This window comes from Helicoverpa zea, chromosome 24 (assembly GCF_022581195.2).
Source record: "Helicoverpa zea isolate HzStark_Cry1AcR chromosome 24, ilHelZeax1.1, whole genome shotgun sequence".
NCBI classification, from domain to species: Eukaryota; Metazoa; Arthropoda; class Insecta; order Lepidoptera; family Noctuidae; genus Helicoverpa; species Helicoverpa zea.
In genome coordinates, this window is record NC_061475.1 from 2,596,079 (window position 1) to 2,616,314 (window position 20,236).

Genomic DNA, 20,236 nt, shown 5'->3' on the forward strand with positions numbered 1-20,236 from the left:
GAAACTAATTTCTGCTCGTTACAAAATGCAAAAAGAAATACGTGACATATCATCGGCTGACAGACAAACTTGACTGTCAATAATGTCAGTGAAATCAAGCGTCAATCAAATTCAAATTACAAAACGAAAACGATTTTATTTTGAAATTAAAGTTTTTTTGCAAGTTATTGATAGAAAACGCTATTTATGGTACCAAATATCCGATAAACTGCAACTGCATCAGCAGCACTAGTGTTTATGTTCAATACAGTCATTGTACACGCCGATTTCCCGCGGAAAGTGAAACTTTCGCTGCGATTACGTTCACAATAGCACAATGCTATCTTCATCTAATATAGAAAGGCTAATTGCAGAGAAAAGGCATGAGATTGAGAGGGAGAAATTAGTGATGGGTTTATCGCCGCCGGTTAATGAACAAGTAAGTTAGCAGTTGTTTACTAACATAGTTAAACCTACCACCACCTGTGGCTGAGTCCCTGGTACCGCACGATCACGATATTGATTTTCTTCTACGCTAAGCTCAGTTGATAAGTTACACTGTATCGATTCTGCGTACCATCCGCACGCCCGACAGTCCTGTGAGAGAATTTCATATATTGTATTTAAACACTGTAATAAATCTGTGAATTTTTCAATTTGATGTGAAGATTTGTATTAATTTGTGTAATATTGCGTTAGTACGGCGATTCGAGCGACTGAGGAGCACAAAGGTTTGTGTTTGTTATAGTTATTGTTCAGTTGAAAACTTTTGTTATTTACTTGCAGAATTTTCATAACAAGGTTCTGTTATATTTTTGTTTGCTGCTGAAATAGTAGATCCTTTATTTATTTTAGATGAAGTTATGATTAAGTATAATAATTTATTTTTCCAAATTGTGATTTTATGGAAATATGATTCTTTGTTATGATATTCTGTCCATCTCTACTGGATCTTAAATATTTATTTTGCTCTCATTTCATTCAATAAAACTTAAAAATCAATTATGTTTAGACTAGTATTTTCTGTACTGATCTTGCACACTGGTTTGATATATTTATTAATTTAATATTAATACATAATAATTGATTACATGTGCTTTTTATGCGATCATACTATAAAACATGCTCTGTATTTCAAACAAGCTAGGGTCTATGTGCTGTACTTTCAAGACTTTCAATGTAAAAGCTGTTAAAAAAAGAAAAAACAATTAAAAAATTCCAATGGTACTGATTGGAACTGCATCAATTATGAGCAGCCAGCAACATCATATTTTTTTCATTGCACCGTAAATGCCAAGGAGTATTGATTACACATCAGCAGTTCAATGCTCTGGTGGCATGAACCAATAGTCTTGCCTACATCGCACATTACTCATTGAGGTCACTCCAACATCAAATTACAACTGGCATACTTACTTACCTACTGTTTCTTTGATTAATATCTAAAGAGGTTACATAAGAAATGGTTGAAAGTAGTTTACTATCCAATAAAATTCTTGCATAAAATATTACTATCAGATACAACATACTTATTAAGTTAACTGTTCATAACTTAGAATTTTATTATTAAACAATTCTAAGTTCTTCAAACATAATCCTAATATTAAAAGAATCTGTTTGATTAATTAAATTAATATTAGGGTAAAGCAGTTCCCATGGGAGGCAGGTGAATCCTCGGCCAGAAGTTAGTTCCTGTATAAAACTTCCACCTCAGAAACTTTTACCTTCCTTCCAAAATCTACCGACTACACTGTTTACAAACTCAATATGTTTTCAGGTCCACCAAAATGTCAGACAAGACACAGAGGCAGCAGATGTCAGAAAGCAAGTGAGCTTCACAGATATCGGAGATCATCCATATCACAATGACTCCACAGACCACCAGAAAGAAAAGAACCTCTCAGACACAACAGCCCAGGAACTTGATAACAGCATACCACCAGATCTAGAGAGATATATTAGGGTAAGTTTATTTATTCTTCTTCTTGCCCTGTTCCCAAATTATATGGGGCGGCACGGTATGTTTTCCGCTTCCATTTTTCTGTTAGCAGTGGTACTAACATCCACTCCACAGATTCATATTTGAAACACTCTTTGTAGCATGCGTTTCATACCTAACTACCACGACAAACGGTGGGGTAAAATTATTTATGGTCTTTATATCCCAAAGAGGAGAAAATATTCATATTCTCGGTGACGAATGAACAGAGACAGTAAAAATAAGTATATTTTGATGCATAATGGAAGAGATTTCGCATGGTGTTCCACAAGGAAGTGTTTTCGGTCCCCTGGCCATTTCAGACAATGATGAGTATAGGATGAGTCCTAGAATTCTATATTTTTTATTAAAAAGAAGCCTGTAATCTGAAAATTGGCACTGCAATCAAGTTCGTGTTCCTGGATAGAAGTTTGACATGCTTACCAAAATTTTAATGAGGTTGCATAAGTCGACAAACTACGAACAACTCATTTTGACTCCGCAATTTCCAAAAACTACGCGAACAACTGTCGGAAAAGTTCGTTAACTCCGTTTATCGTTATTAACGTACTTATTCGGAATTACTAAAGCCCTCTGTTACTATTACGGTTTCGTGCATGAAATAACAGTTTGTAGAGGTAGATACGCAATATGTAATTATGAGAAATTCTCATTAGCATTTTATAATGACGGCGCGGACTTTATAGATTGTAAGCAGTTTGTTTCAGCTAATAGCTGCCGTTTTATGTTTTTTTAATTAAAAACATTTAGCTTACATGAGTTTTAAGAGCTAGAATGGCACTTTGCCTGTACGTTAAGTGGTGTACTTATCAAAAAGTATATGACGTCGAACCTTGGCTACTTTGTATACTTAGGTATATTCGGTTTCAAAGAACAGACAAATAGTCTATGTCAGTAGCAGTCTAATGTAGCAAACCTCCTTAAGCCGCGGGTGACTAATGCTTGCAGTCGTAGCTTCTCTAAATTACCCCTTTGTTCAATAGTAAATGGACTGACTAAGAAATAAAAGCAAGGTTGATTTAAGCGATCATAATTTTCCAAACAAAAATATACCATGTCCCCATTTATTATTTACGAAAAAAAAACTTGTATCAGCTAATGCCCATTCTAAGAACAAAATTAATTACGAAGTCGTTGACGAATAATGTGATGAAGACAGATTCTCATAGTTAAAGAAATATATCTAGAAAAATCACGAGCTAGTTAATGAGACAGATATTAATCGCCCATTGTTTCACTAACTTCATTATAATTTAATTGATGTTGGCTCCAGTAAGTTGTTGCGTAGACTCTAAAAATAGATTTTGTATGAAAATAGACTTAGATTTCAGAATCTCTGATGTCAAATTGGACAATAATCATAATGACATAGATAACTAGCAGCGAAATTAGGCAAATGGGTGTTCTATTGACGTCGAGAGCAAAATTGAAGTTAAGACTGCTACAGGGTACTTTTTTGCCAGATAAACTACGCAACTAAACAATCTGGATCTAATCAAAGAATACATCGACCTTATATCAATAAAGCTAGATTCCTTCCTGTAAACAGATCCAACGTGACTATCCTATAAACAACAGATGAATGTAGACGATGATCTAACTGAAATGCAAGTGTTTAAAATGAATGACAGCGGCAAGGCCAATGCCATTTCAACTAAGGAGCCATAAACTAGATAGATATATAACGCCTACGTCGCCTGATTGGTACGAATTGCCTCTAAACACTGCTCTGATTTAATCAACTGTACTTGAAAATAACGGTCACGGGTGGAATATTCTTAAAAGTATGTACTTTAATTTGAGAATTGCATTCTAGAGGAAATTACTTCATTAAAATTCGATGTAATTCAAAAGGATTCAATCCTGCAAATGACAAGATTTAAATCGGTTTCGTCGTTTCAGTAGTTCTTTCGATTAATTTGACCTTAGCAGAAAATCAAGATAGGCCGATTTTTTTACAAATAGATGTTTTGCAAAAGAAATTTAATTCCGTGCCTGGTCCTACCATTCTTGTTTCACTGTATTAAACTTTTCCAATTTCAGCAGACCTTAACGGTTTCGCTCTTTACTAAGATACTATTTTTGGCGCTCTACGAATTCGAATATCACGAAGTCACCGTAAGCTTCCTACTACATATTCATTACGAAGTTACCATCAGGCACTATTCAGTAAGGAATAACCCTTTCTTCAATCGTTTTCCATTTGCAACGTAATTATTTAATTGCTCAAGTCCTAAGTACAGAAAGACCATTCGTGGACTACAATTACTTGATTTATAGTTAAGGTAACGTAAGCTATTCTATTCAAAATTACCACATCACTTAAATAAATTACCCGCATTAGTGAATAAGTAATGCTATTCAGACATAATGATCAATAGTTTTTCTATTTAACTGTACGAACGGACGAAGGCAGTAGTCGCTTCTATTGTTAAATAACTTATTCTGAAGGTAGATGAGGACTCGTAAACCTTCATAGGTCTTCCAGTCCTTTAAAATATGATCAAACCGGGGGATATCTGAACAGGTGAGACCTTTCAACAATTTGTTAATTAAGAACGACTGAAAGGATATTCTAAGCAAAAGCCACGTCATTCTAACGTCTAGACTGATTTTATATTTAGTCCAAAATTACCATGTAAAAGGGTTGCTACTATCGCGAATCTAGAACAATGAATTTTCCTAACCATTCTACCAGGCGCACAGACTAGCGTAGGAGTTCAGGACAATTTAGCGAAGAACACATTTCGAACAAACTCCGCGACAGTAGCATGTTTTTGTTGTGAAACCCGCGCACTGTCCGTCATCTCATCACGCATCATGGCTATCATGATGCCCTTGTTATTACAATGTGTTTGATTTTCCTGTAGTCCGTGTACATGAATCATGATGTAAGTTTGTACGTAATTTCATATGAAGTATTGTTGCGATTTCGGTTCGAATTCTTTACTGGTCCGGTGACTTTCTGGTTCGAAGTTAACAATGCAATGTTTTGAGTGCTCCATTCCATGCAAATAAAGGAGGGTTTCATAAAGAGGTGTTAATAGTAGCTATTTGATGCTATTGTTGGCGTAAGTGACCGTGTGTGCTGTAATATCGGTAATTTCCTGAAAGCTTTGATCCGCATAATAGTATTTTATTTTCACTCGTCAGCATGACTCAACTTGACTGGCATATTTTTGCGTCCATTGTTATTAATTTTGTGCCACAATTTTCGAAGGTCCTATTTTTGTATTTAACTAACCTTGCCCTACTATTTAGGGTCGACATTTAGAAAATAAACACCAAGTCAAGCCAGATCGTTTGTTTGCTATCTTTTCAGTGATCGTGAAATTGTGAGTTATTTACATACAAAATATGTAAGTGCTTTACCCTTGTCTACGTAACTGTATTGATTTTCTACATTGGTATTTTTATGCGGAGAAAAATTTTCTACTTATATTTAATTAAGTTTACCTAGCGATTAGATTAAGTAATTTTTCTATCGATTCTTAGGATTGTCCGTCGATATTCGTTAGTTAATTAGGTACAGTACAAATTGACTACTCTAGATTGTCGAAAAAACAAATTCGATTTCTAATAAAAACGACTTCAGAAAGAAAAATAATCAATCCAAATAGTCCTCTATTCACTGTGATTTACGAGGGACGTAATGCCAAAGCGGATATTTATTGCTGATTTCAATCACTGATAGAAAACTCCTTCATTTATTGCTCTGCCGATCAAACAGCAAATCCTACTTCCTACTTATATTATAAATGTGAAAGTTTGTGAGAATGTATGGATGTATGTTTGTTATTCAATCACGCGAAAACGGCTGGACCGATTTGATTGAAATTTGGTATGTAGATAGGTGATACCCTGGATTAACACATAGGCTACTTTTTATCAACACACCACGCGGGCGAAGCCGCTGGCGGAAGCTAGTACATAATAAAATCCAGCCTTGTTTGTCAACGGCTCAATAGTTTCTGTAACATACCTACATCTTCATGCTTTTCCTTCAGAATAATGTTAGTGCCATTCACCCAACTGGCCTACGCATTTGTCCAACGGCGATCCATCTACATTTCCCTTCCGTCCATTATGCAATTGTCACTAACTGCACGATATACTCTTATACAATAGTTACGATATGCAGATCATCCTACGGGTTAACATCCACTTATCTGTTAAAAAATTGTTTTTAATTTTGTAATACCTTTTTTATTTATATTTGTATGCCGATGCTACGGCGAAACATGCAGAACTTATAACAAAAAATGTTACATCTATGTAGGTACCCCGTGTTTCATACAAATGAAGATTCTTATTCTTATAATAGAAGTTCCAAATTGTTCTATCACTTCATTGACTAAGCCAAGTTTTTGATGGAAAACCAATGAAAATTGAAAAGTTTTAACAGCTGAATCGCTTAGCCTAAATGACGTTAGTGATAATTTGAAAATTTCCACGAATACTTTACTGGTTTTTCTCATAAAGGATTAATATTTCTAATCTTATCTACAAGCACATAGTATGCTCCGATATTCAATTTATCTGGAACTAGCTTCTGCCAGCGGTTTCACCCGCATCCCGTGGGAACTACTTCCCACTATAGCCTTCCTCGATAAATGGGCTATCTAACACTGAAAGAAATTTTCAAATCGGACCAGTAGTTCCTGAGATTAGCGCGTTCAAACAAACAAACAAACTCTTCAGCTTTATAATATTAGTATAGATTTAAAAGTTCACATATACCTTAGCTACTTAATATAAAATTGGTATGGAATTTTATGCAGCTTCTAACCTAACCTTGCTCGGTTGCCTAGCTTATTTAATCAGGCGTGGAATTGGAACTTTTCTTGTCATCCCAAAACCCGGAATGTTTCATGTTGGTCAAGGCCTTCTTACATACTTCTTGAAGTAGAATTTAGAGCTCATGCTGCCAGGAGTTTTAGGTATTTTTAAGTTAAGAATAACGCCAAAACATTTCGTTGATCGTTTGGACAAAGTTACAGCTAAGAATTTGTTCAATTAGCAGTAATTTATTTTAGTTTCCAAATGCGATGTTATTATTTAGCTTGGTAAATTGAATGGCATGTAAATTAATCATCTTTTTCCCTTAGCTACAATAACAGAAGATATTTCATAAGATTAAATATAAAAGGCATATGCGAAAGTACGTTTACCTAATTATTTAGATTGCCTTTTCGATATACTGCGATCTATCACGAAAACAGCAGATCAAGCACTGGTACCAGGCGATTATAAAATAGAAGGAAGATTCGTGTCGCAAAAAATTCATTGCTTAGTAATAACGTAGCTAATTTAGTTAATGTTTTGGCTAATGTCGGCCCCGCCTCGGACGCGCCCCGTTGCGTGTTTTACCACGCCTAGTATTGTCAAGCGATGGGCCAAAACACCCTGTTTACGGGTTTACCTTATTATTTTTATAGTAACCGGTAATGTAGAATTTATATTATGTTAACCTGTATTTTTCTGGGAAACTATGTTCAATTTTGCTTGGCCCCGTTTTCGAACCATATTTTAGTTATTATATACTAATCACACACAGCCATTCTTTCTAGAATAACGTCAATTTTCTCAATGTTACTAGAAATTGGCAGAACATAAATTGCATCCGCATAATTGATGGTAATTATGTGAAAATACACCATACTAAAATTTTCCCATGGGCTTGACTAACAACCTCTAACAGACAGAAAAAGTTTTCTAATTGCCAGCGATTTGAAGTCACCATAACAGTTTTTCCACCTCGTAAACGGCTAAGTGAGGAGTCAGATCGTTATGTATGCAAATTACACGAGCAATTGTGATAAAAAGTCATGAGGAAAGGGAAGTGAGTTGAAAGTGTGTAACACCGTTTATCTATGCAAGAGTAAGGGATTGTTCACACCAAACGTATTGTCCGCCGCTGACTGTGAGTATACTCACAGTCGGCCTCAGTGTGAACGTCGACTCAATCTGCAGTACGCGTACTCACCAAGCCGACAATAGGCTATAGCGTACGATGCGCTACATGTGTGAACAAAAGAATACGCTCGTGTAGGTTCACACTAGATGCGTACGCTGAGCGGCCGACTATTCTACACATAAAAGAGCTCAGTATTTGAAGTTGCTCGTAGTATTTTATAAACGATCTCTGAGATCACTCGTGGTTCCCATACGATAAAACTAGTGTATTTTTTAAAAAAATATAAAATAAAATAAAATATAAATAGAAAAATATTTATTTAAATACAATAATTTATAATAATTTTGCAATCGCTTCCATTACTAGATCAGCATCCTCACTTGCGTCGTCGGCTGCAGTTCCATACATTTTCTGCGAGTTAAATCTCTTGAGCATCTTTGAAGTTACTTTAAAATTAACACATCCTCAATCAATCGCAACTTGCGAGAAAGTTCTTTCCACAACAGCGTTAGAAAAAGGCAACGACAAAATTCCTAATGTCAATTTGCTTATATGTCCGTAAGTTTTATCACCAACTGCATTTTTGTGTGTGGTTCTATGGTGGAATCAAATGAAGTAGTAAGTAATTTGGTCGCGTTCAGTCATAAAACTTTTCCGAAAAATCCTCCAACTCCCTCCAAGCCAATTTTTAATCCCCCCGCTGATCCCCCCAAAGGATTGTTCCCCCCAAAAAATCCCCCGTGGGCAGAAAATACCCCCAAATTTGTGGGGAATCCCCCCAATCTGGCATCACTGCGCGGCGGTGCGGACGCGGCGGAGCGGCGGTGCGTACGCGGCGGAGCGGCGCTATTCGGCAACTGCGTCCGCGTAGCCAATCCGCGTCCGCCGTGCATAGTCGCGTAGTAAAATAATCGGCTACTGAGAGTCAGCTACAACAGACGACGTAACAGCGTATAGTCGGTTCGGTGTGAACGACAATTTCAATATATATGGAAAAGCAATAAACTGCGTAACGCGCGCTCACAGTCAGCGGCGGACAATACGTTTGGTGTGAACGATGCCTAACTTTAACGGCTGGTCAACTAGTTACATATGCATGTGACAAAAACTTTCTGAAATGTTCGCGCTCGTTTACTTGAATATGTTCAATTTCCTGCTATAACCCCTTCGTAGTTTCTTTACAAGCTACATAACCTTCCTATGTGATATTATCAACGAGGTTGAAATCTTCATCAAGTGTTACCTTATCCTCGCTAGTTCTAAGACTTATATCTTTAAGCTTTTGTGTTTTATCTCCTGTGTCATCATCATCTGCAAATTGTTTTGCTGTAATTACGTCCTTTGAAATACTTGTACACACTTGTACAAAGTAACTTATCTACGGTGTCAAGTTTATTACACAATGTACCCGACACGCCACTGGTTCTAAACGGGTTGTAGGGGAGTGACTGATGACGGCATAGGTCCCAAGGGCACGCCTATCGCCATATTGTTGGGCACACTTCCAATTCCGGTAATAAAAACACAATCACACTTTCCCGATAGCTTGAACGCTTTCCGTATTCAAGGACCAAAATAACAAAAAATTGTGGTTGTAAAAACGTAATTGAAGCTTTTATAATGAAATCGGAACCGTTGCAAACATCCTGGTAATGAATTTCTGTTTCTACTATTTCCACTAATTAGTTCACTGCGTTGATAGTTACAAACTATGAGGGGACTAGCCCCTCTGGGTCATTTGACGCGAGGGGAAACAGTAGGGAGAAAAATACTATTATTATGTTACCTGAACAATATTTAAAGTATCGGTATTTTTACCTAAAAGACTTGATAATGTGTCACATTATAGTGAGTGTCTGTGTGTGGCTTCACCTGTCAAGATGTAAGTCCCATAATCCGTCCGATTTAATACGCCCATTAATACTCGCACAACAAAGTCAAACTCATCACAACACGACCTCGAGACGGCATTACAAGACTGACAAATTGAGGCACACGAGTAAACAAAAAACTTGTGAGAAACTCACATTTGTTACAACAAAGTAAAAAGATGACAGCTAAATTGCTTTGAATGTCTTCGTAAACATGCAAGGCAGAGCTTAATCACTTAACCCTTTGCGTTAACGGATCCCAATATTTTATCTATCTATTGATTTGCTTACTAAAGATAGGAAATTGACATTAGCTTTCTAGAAGTAACGTCATACGTATTCTTATCTCTAGTTACCAAAACAAAAGATAGGTAGCATATTGGGACCGGCGTTTAGTCGATAACTGCCACAGAAGACAGGTTTCAATACAGAGAGTCATTTGTTTCTGTATTTATAGTGCTGGTCGATAATGCATTACTCACTCTTGCTGCTAGATGCAATCTAGGGTCTGTGTTATAATTTATTGTAAGTATAGGTAGTTATTTCTATACTGCATACGCTGGTTTCCTTACAGCGTCGGTAGTTAATTCGTTTTTGTGAAGCTCATAGGGCTTTCCTAACTTTGCTTTTACATGCTCTCTCATAGCATGCACTGCTAAACTAACGACGTTTGTACTGCGTAGTGAGCGCTAGATAATGGCGACAAAAAGCAATATAATAATGACAGTACAAGTTGTACATCTTTGGGCCAAGAATTTTGGAGTTGGGTGTCACTGCGTTCAGTTGAGGGACGAATTAATTTCAGACTGGATCATGGTCATAAAAATCAGAGCAATGCTGACATCCGTAGCAGTCTATGCTAGAATATGAATTTTCACGCCATTTCCAATATTGTTTTCCTACCATGAAACAGAAACCACAATGTTCAACTTTTCTTTCACTTCCGTGTATAAAACCACAGACACAATACACATTTAGACAAGACACCTCATTTTATTTCTTCAAAGAAATTGTCAGTCAGCAAGTTGATCGCATGTAACAGCCCAAGACTGGCCAATATACCATTTTTCCCAAAGGGAGATTGGATATATACTGTCTAGGTTCTAATTATTTAATCAAATTACCTCAAATATCCAAGATTTTTATCGAGCTATAAAATAATAAAGTTTTTGCATTCCTATTTAAAACGATGAAGTTACAAGCCCTCAGTCTACTATGAAAATGGGTCGCCCGCCTCGCGTGTCCCGGCGGTTTTAGTTTCAGTTTCGCGAAACACTTCGATGGAGTAAGTTCGGTTCCAACTGTTCTGAAAGGCCTCGTAACCCAAGGACGGTTTCAAGGCATTTTCTGAAAATTCCGTGAACTTTTACTGTGTTGAGAATTTTGGACTAAATTGTTCGGTTTATGTGATTTTTTGGGATTTGGAAGTGTGTTTGGGCTTTTAAGCCCGGGATTGCTTGAAACTGTGGGTAAGTTCGATATAGTAAACTTTTGAATTTCATCCTTACTATATGGAGTGAATAAAATAAAAATGTTTAATAGAACGATCGAAATCGAAGGATAAAAAATCGAACCAAGAAAAAACACAAAGCATGACTTTTAGTGTCTTTTCTTGATTGAATCCACATTCTAAATCATAAAAATAAATCTACCACTGTACATTTTTTCACGCTTTATATATTTTCTATGCCACATACTAGTACATAGTAATTCGTAACAGTTAACTTTCTACGTCATAGACGTGTTGCATACGATAACATAATGTTATCAATCACCGAGGCTAGCGGTTACTTCATGCCTGTTATTCAAATTGTATGCGTTTGAAATAATCCCTCTGTAATATGGCTTAACTTTCACCTTACTGTATTTGTTACCTTACCACTTTACTAATCAAAGTTATTGTCATCCTTCTAGTAGTTTCCTTTTCCGTACAAAATGAGCGAACACGAACATTTTACAGGAATCCTCGAAATATATCTGTCATGTTCATCTTCTTCTAAGAATCTCATATGAACTACTGTAATAGAATGTGCCATTATGCGTACATAATCAAGAAAAATTACGCAAAGACATTTACTAAGACTCACTTAAACTTTAGGACTCTGAAGACCAATCAAAGACGTCACATTTGCTAAAATGTATTCAGAAGAAGTACCTAAAGAACCAGTCCCCTGCAAAAAATAAATACCTAACCACAAAATCCGACCACTTAAAAAAAGCACCGACCCATGAAGGGTGCAACATTTTTCATATCAACAAAACCATTAGCAACATAATAAATCAAAAACACAAAACAGCATAATTCTTCAAGAAAAACCTTTCAACAGCTGCAAAACTCTACCAATGTCGCGTGCTTATTGTTCAGCATGCATACAATGCATATGTATATTGCACATAATGTGTTCGTCAATTAATTGAGCAGTTAGTCTCGCCAGCACTAATTAATGGCCGATGCTCACGACTCAATTACGAAGGATTTTACAGCTGGTATTTACATGCTGTTGACATTTAAGTTTCGATATTGTCGCCCGTTTTGTTTTACGTGATTGCTTACAAATTGGTTTGCATTTCATTTCAGTATGTCGTTTGTTTTTGTGCGGAGTTTTGTTAGGTTCTGCAGACTGAATTTTGTTCACTAATTGCACCTTTTTATTGCTTCCTTTTCTCTACCTTTCCTTACCCTTAATGGCTGACACAATTCACTTTGCTCTAAAAGTTTCTGAATATCGTTTGCCGTACATTAGTGGACCGGATCAACCCAAGCTTAATGTCAAACATACATTATTACTACTTAAACTTCAAGTCGCTTACTATCTTTTTAGTACATAGTGTATTTCTATTAACTTTTAGTAAGTATAACTGTGCAAACATCGAAAAATAAATTTATATTTTTCACTTTATTATACTTATCTAATACATTACATTAAAGAGGGCACAGTGGGCGGTCTTATCGCACAAGGTGATCTCTTACAGACAGGCTTTTAGATATATTTAAAAGGTGTGAAAAGCCTGTCTACCGAACAGCAATATTTTACGTAATATAAGTAAATTAATTGATGAAAGTAAGAAATAGGGGTTGATGTATCAAGGTTTGCCTGTGTTTCTCCGTCGAGTTTATTTTATGCTATACCGAAACCTCTTTCGTATTTTGGATTCGTACACTAAGCAATTGACAGTAAATGGGCTGAATCGTTCCGTTTTTTATTTTATTCAACCTATACCCTCCCACAGCTGGACAATCACCTCCCCATAGCCTCCTAGCTGTTTTATTAGCTGTTTGTGGCCAGTTCGCGAGGAAGCTATCCATTATGCAAGTATTCATTTCCAACGATTCCTTGGTTGCCAAAAAATATATATATCGATAACAAAAGTCAAAAGGTGCCTTTCTGCTGAATATCTACACCCTTCCCATCCCTTCATCTTTATTGTATGGGTCAATGACCTGTCTGAAAGTATTGTGCAAAAATAACTTGTGAAGTTCGCTAGACATGTTTTAGTTTCCAACGATTTGTGACTGGTTTGCACGGATGGTAGGCGGGAACAATGGGATATGGTTATAAGTCACGCATCTATCTATGTAAGCTTGTGGTCTGCTTTATATTATTTGTATGTCATTGTTTTTAAGAGATATTTTGTTAGCTAGTTATGATATAGAGGTCTTATATCCATATGTATTAATTACTTTATGTAATAGGAAATAGCATTCTTCCAGTTTTAAACTTGCTATGACAACGGAGCCAGGTCTAGTGGACTGTTCCTTAAACTTATTGCTTGGGGAGTATATGGTTAAATTTTAGTCAGTATAATTTTTGACAATCAAAAAGGGCTGTTTCGCTACCTGTTTCATTGAACTGTTTCTCGCGAAACCACCCACGTCCCAGGAGAACCTGTATTCCTCTACCCGGATAAAATATTGTCATGTCACCGGGGATAGAACCCCAACAGTGAAGGCCTTCACATTTTTTTCTCTTCATAATATTAGCTAAGATTTTTCAATTTTTAGGTGGCCTTAATTTCTCAATGTCTCCACAGCGCTACGTAGGCTTGCCCGTGATGTTGAAGGCCGGCGAGTATTCTCCCAACAACCCGCTGGTGCGAGCGGAACGGGCGCCGGGCGACGCTCTACTCGGGCTCGGCGAGTACGAGCGACGTCGCAACACGCTGCGCAAGATACGCCAGCAGCAGTACCGGGAGTACTTGGATCAGGTAGCTCTTTGCATCAGCTAGCTGAGTGTTAAGCATTCTCCCAAAAACCCGCTGGTATGAGGGGACGGGGCGTTCCTCGGTGACAGCAAACCAGTAACAGTACGGGGCGTTACGATGACAGAAAACCAGCAAAAGTACCAAAAGTGACTCTATAGAGTGGGTTGCACAATTTATCTATTACGATAACCAAATCATAAAAATGCTGCCCATTGGTACAATCAATTTGATAGTACTACCCACCTAAATATTAACTGCCCCGTTGATCGCAGTAGTCGGAAGTGCACAGAAGTCGCGGGTCCGAAATAGCTTTGTGGGATTTAGAAAGTTTCACCCTGGAGTGCCTGGGAGCTCTAGGAACAACACATTTGCAATCGTAAAAACAGTATTTATCTGCTATGTTATTTGCATACCGTAGCCGTTGAATGCCAATTATTTGTTTGGTGAGAGTGAGAACTTTGGCAGATCTATTTTTATTCTCCAAAATTATTTATTTCTCTGTTTAAGACTTTTTTATTTACATGCTTTTCTACATTTGTACATACAAGGTTTATAAAAATATGGTTTGTGTATTTCTTATATTTTATGTAAATACTGTGAAAATCTATTCCAGCAAGCCAAAAAGAAACAAGAAGCCAAAGAACAAGCGGAAAGAGAGCGTCGTGAGCGGGAGCAGAAGGAAAGAGAGCGAGAAGAGAGGGAGAGAGAGATACTGCAAGAACGAGAGAGATATAGCGCAGAGCGACGGCGCAGCATCCAATATGTGCCAGAGACAACCAGCTATTCTACCAAGTAGGCCATCAAAGTCAAAGTATTTCATTTAGGCTTTTATGAGCACTTATGAATATCAAAAATATAAAAAAGGTTGATTCTAGTTGCCCATTTCAAAAGTAGCTTCCTATGGAGAACAATGGGCAAGAAACTTCATGGTTACTCTTTTCAAAATTTGAATTACAGTTTAATATGTAGGCATATGACACATTATGAAAAAAAAAATTACAAAATAAAATGTACATGTAGCTCATATTTCCAACCAGTTTATATTTTGGTACAAAGTTACAAGTTGATAACCATCGTATCGTATCTATACATTCTCTTTCTATGCTGACGAACAATAAATGCCAGTGTCTATGTAAAATATGGCCCAAATAATGACTCTCTTTGATACAATATTGGTAGATTGTTACGCAAAATTGGATTTTATTCCTTTCATATAGGATTAATTTTGTATATTTCAATTAAAATGATTCAAACAATACAGCATCTTCAGTGTTTTATTGCATTTTCTAACTGTTGCATTTATTACAAACTAGCTGGTCAAAAAATTCTGTAACATCTTTTGTAAGATATACAACATTTTACGTAGGTACACTAGTACTACATAATACACTATAATTTACCCACTTCCTGAGTTAATTACATCCCACACACGGATAAACGGAAAGTACATATATGGTATTCTTATGTATAAATCAAAATCTCAGTTTCATCAAAATCTCTGTAAAAAAATTGCTGATTTTCAGCCTAGTTTAATTCCGTTTTCAGTCTTTTTAGGTTTATGCGTGAAGAAGTAACAAACATACACTCTCAAAAACTTTCGTCTTTATAATATTAATGTCATACTCCTATAGATTTGTGTACTAATATAATGTAGTAAACATTGTTTCAGTAAGGTGGACACGGGAATCCAAGTGGACGGGTTCTCCTGTCCGCTCTCCGTCGCCGTGCAAACTGATGACAGCGATATGTTCCGGGTAAGGTTTAGAATAATTTTACTTATAAGTATGTATTCTCTATTCTATCAATATTATTCAGAAGATTTCTGAAAAAGAAATAGATCATGGATGGGTTTTAGTCAGAGATTCAGAGTCTCAGATAACTTAATGCAGAAGGTCATTTGATAATTTTCCACACAGTAGAATTTAAAACATGAACTCTGTCTGTGAAGTCTATACTAAACTCTAGGTCAGTAAAGTACATTAAATACTGTAAAGATGAAGAGTTTTAATCTTAAAAATTATTTCTGCCCGAGATAGTCTGTAACGAGGAAGGCTATAAGACTATTTTTTATCCGGTAGTAATGAAAAAAGGGACATTCTCGTCAAATCATGTTTTCTCTAAGTTTGTAGCGGCGATTTTCACTCACAAGTAGTACTAAGTTTATCCTAGGTTAAATAACATCTAATTCTTCTACCCCATATTGCAGCTGGCGGGTGGGCGGGCGTCGCTCGAGCTGACGCCGGCGGAGCGGGAGCTGTCGCCGCGCGGCGCGGTGGGACACTCGCAGTGGCAGGACTCGCACTGCGCTAGGAGACGCAGCTATGGAGATTTTGATGGTAATTCATTATCAGTCTGTTTATAACTTTCTCAGGAATACATTGTACTGTAAGAAAAATTTTATAAGCCGTTTTTGAAAAGAGTGTCTATGGAGTTGGCCGGTTCTTCTCCATGAGAACCATTCCTTGGTTGCAACTAGCTTAAAAAAATGAGTTTGGTTTTCCCACTGCTGGGCACACGCCTCCTCGCACACAGAGAAGGATTGAGCGTTAATTACACAAATTATAAAGTGTAACTCACAGGCCAATTAAATATTTGATTAAATACCAACCGTAATATTAACTACACTGGAAAACATACCCATGTAATTTAGCTTGACTTCAACCAATATGATTCAAAGTTGACTGTATAGCAGCAAAATAATTCTTACACAAAATTGATTTGATTTTCCTTTATTCTGCTTCCAGAGCGCACATCAACCTTAGTAAAGAAATCAAACCGAGATAAGCTAACATCAGATCTACGTCACCAGTACATGCCTTCTATATTCGATGCAGATGCCATACAGCTACGGAACTTACAGGCCGAGAAAGTATGTATACCAAATAAGTACTACATAATTTTCTATACTAATAAAGTAATTCTTTACTATTATAACTAAGGCGAAACCTGTTTTTGTTTGTAAAAGTTCTGAAACTTAGAAATGAACAAACTTAGGTTAGGAAGCTGCACTATTTATGCCGAACGTAAACCCGGACGCGGGTGGAACCGTGGTAAAACAGCTAATTTTAGAACAAAATCTCTAGATCTTCAATATCCTATGTATAAACATTATTAAATTTGTGTAAAATAAATCATTCGTGGATGTTTTCAGGAGGCGGCGGAACGTCGTCAGTTCTACCAACAGGAGCTAAAGAACCAAATACTAGAACAACAGAGAATTAGAGAAGAAAGGAAGACTAGAGAGAAGTCAGTATTTTACCTATAGTTTTTTGGGTTACTATATTATGAATTTAAGTAGTAAGTTAAACTTGCGCGGATACATTGATCATAAAGTTAGCAAGGGTTACGGTAGGTCCGTGGATGAGTGACGAGTTCTTCCGTGTTTCGGAAAGCACTACAATTTGGAGGTCCGAGCTGTTAATTGAACACCTTTGGCAGTCGTTGTGGATAGTCAGAAGTTATAAAGTCTGATAACTAGTCTTACCAAGGGGTTGCCCGGGTAACTAAGGCAGTTGTAGTAAGACACTGGTACTCAGCTGCATCCGGTTAGACTGGAAGCCGACCCCAACATAGTTAAAACGCCTATTTATTTTAAAACACATTATTGTTTTGTAGAATGTTGGAGCAAGCAGAGATGCGTCGCCTAGAGGAACAACTGCGCATGTTACGTGTCGCGCAGGACAGGGAGATCGGGAAACAGAAAGATATTACTGCCTCCGTGAGTATTATTACTTATTCATTTATTAATTTAAAAAATGCGTTTAGTATCTTTTACAAAACGTTTCATTGTGAATGCTCAGCTGATTTTTTTTTAGATTTACTATAAAATTCAGTGACGCTTATTGCGGCTCACCTTATTCATTGTTAATTACCCTACCGTCTTTATGCAAAAAGTCCTAAATAATAAGCTGATCCCGCGAACTTCGTATCATTTAAACCTTCCCTGGACCTGTACACACATTTTACAACCAAAAAAGCCAAATCGGTCCAGCCATTCTCGAGTTTTAGTCAGACTAACGAACGGCAATTAATTTCTATATACATATAATATTACTTCTTTACTTCGCTAAAATAATAACACTAAAAAACTCTCCATTTCAGATTAAAGAAAGCTCCACAGACTACCACTCCAAACGTACAGAGTTACAAAGAGAAATAGAAGCCGAACAACGCAACCTCCGCGCCGCCTCACTCCCACACAAGCCCAACCAGAGACAACTACAACGGAACACTAATACTTCACGGAGCGATACCAACCCTTCGAAACTACCCTTCTTCTACCCCTCGTTACAAGAAAGAAATAACGAAATCACAGATAAAAAACCCTACTCAATGAACATACCGGACAACTCTATATTCTCAGCTAACTACGACGTAGATAGTTATTTACGAAGAAATCTAAACTTCAACAAAGATAAAGAAAAACCTAAAACGTATGAAAAAGATGATGATAGCATCGTTACTTTGCATGCACCTAAAACAATTGTTGAAAAGGCCTTAGTTCATAATACTGAAGATAGGTTCGACCGTCCCATTGAAAAAGAACCGTCCTATAAGAAAACCATTGAAAATGTCGACACACTACCTATTCCTGTGTTGAGACACTCGCCTAAAACGCAAGGTAGTTCGGAAGATAGTTCTAAAATGAGTGAAGCAATGAAAAAAGTAGATGATAAGTGGAAAGTGCCTGCAGTTCAGAAGAATATACTGAAAGCTTTGCCAAATGAGGAAGGGAAAAGTATGAATATATTGACTCAACTCGGATCTATAAGACGGCAGTTGCAACTTGAACAGTTGAGGTTGGATAAAATGGTTAATAAAGATGATGTATGAGGGTTTAGCTTATAAGCTAGGAATTGCTTGAATTATGTAGGAAAATTAAGGCACTGGTACTGTGTTTAAAAAAAACATATTTTTAATTTTGAGTTGATGATAAAGTTGGTAATGGATTCTACAGCAGGTACGGATAAATTATAACAGACTTCTTATCCAATTATTTGTATAAATATGTAATAGTGCTTTTTTCAAAAAAAAAAAGCAAAATCTATACTAATATTATAAAGCTGAAGAGTTTGTTTGTTTGTTTGAACGCGCTAATCTCAGGAACTACTGGTCCGATTTGAACAATTCTTTCGGTGTTAGATAGCCCATTTATCGAGGAAGACTATAGGCTACTTTTTACTTTTTGTCGGGTGCTAATTAAACAGGCTTCTTTTTAATATCATTATTCGCCCCCAAAAATGTACGTTGCCTTCCAAATTACTAAGTCAGCCACAATTAATAAAGCGTCGAGCATCTTAATAATACTATCTTAGCCACGAGTTATCTTCCACTCTAAATACAACTCAGCATGATGGTTATTTTTTTGCATCTAAATTTGAAAAATCTTTTGATCCGGGTTCGTGCAGAGGTTCCCACGGGATGCGGGTGAAACCGCTGGCAGAAGCTAGTCAACAATAAAATTACATGTTTGTTTAAATATGTTGACAACAGTTATATGTGTATGTACTAGCACAATATTTTATTTTACTACATAAGTCAAGCAGATTCTTTGGAAAGTACATTGTAATATAAATTATACCAAATAATCGTTCCAAGCTTGGCTTCTAATGCAATTTATAAGTAATAGGCGAAACTATTATATCAGTATAACATTTGTCAAGTTTTAAACCATATTCAATAAAAACAGTAGGAACGTTCTGATAGTTATCCCACACATATGAACTGAAATTATTATACAGTAGATCCAATCATAGAAAATATATATATCATTTAATTATTTTTAGACTGCCGTAGCTGCACAAATACTGTATACGTATTTATTCATTAGAAAACTTAACAGTTTCAATTTGAGGCAAAATGAGCATTTCTGCGAATACCTACTATTTTTTATTTCTATTTTATTAATTTTAATTTTCGGTAACTTTTTTCACTTTTTATTTCTCTCTAACTTTATTTTTTCTTTATATCTACGTATATACTTTTTGCTTCCTATGTCTTTTTATTTAGTTTTTTTTCTATAGATAATCTACATTGCTCGTATCTGAATTTCATTTTATATCTTTCCTTTTTTTTAATATTCGCAGTAATAATTGTTCTAACTAAAGAATAATAATTATATTCGTTATTTATTTGTTAATTTTCAGTATTGTTTAAATTTGTGCATGTTGTGTACGTTTGTGTTTCGATTATGTGAATTATTTATTTTTTGTATTTTTAATTAAGGAAAAGTGTCGAAGGCGCAAATTCTTGTCTTAAAATTTAATG

The 20,236-nt window shown here is 36.3% G+C and overlaps 1 protein-coding gene across 6 annotated transcripts; it reads left to right on the plus strand.

The window, feature by feature from the left end:
• Positions 1–82: 82 nt before the first annotated feature.
• Positions 83–19,089, plus strand: LOC124642420 (trichohyalin-like). 6 transcript variants are annotated; one of them, XM_047180828.1, is made up of 10 exons: positions 83–418; positions 1,757–1,942; positions 13,799–13,972; positions 14,583–14,761; positions 15,624–15,723; positions 16,176–16,305; positions 16,714–16,838; positions 17,121–17,215; positions 17,585–17,687; positions 18,071–19,089. In XM_047180828.1, the coding sequence occupies exons 1-10, from the start codon at positions 317–319 to the stop codon at positions 18,800–18,802; spliced, it is 1,926 nt and encodes a 641-aa protein (XP_047036784.1). In that variant the 5' UTR covers positions 83–316; the 3' UTR covers positions 18,803–19,089. The 6 variants fall into 6 exon arrangements, with proteins under 6 accessions (XP_047036784.1, XP_047036786.1, XP_047036788.1 ...); XM_047180830.1 differs by having other exon boundaries at positions 15,639–15,723; XM_047180832.1 differs by lacking the exon at positions 83–418 and adding an exon at positions 477–710.
• The last annotated feature ends 1,147 nt before the right edge of the window (positions 19,090–20,236 follow it).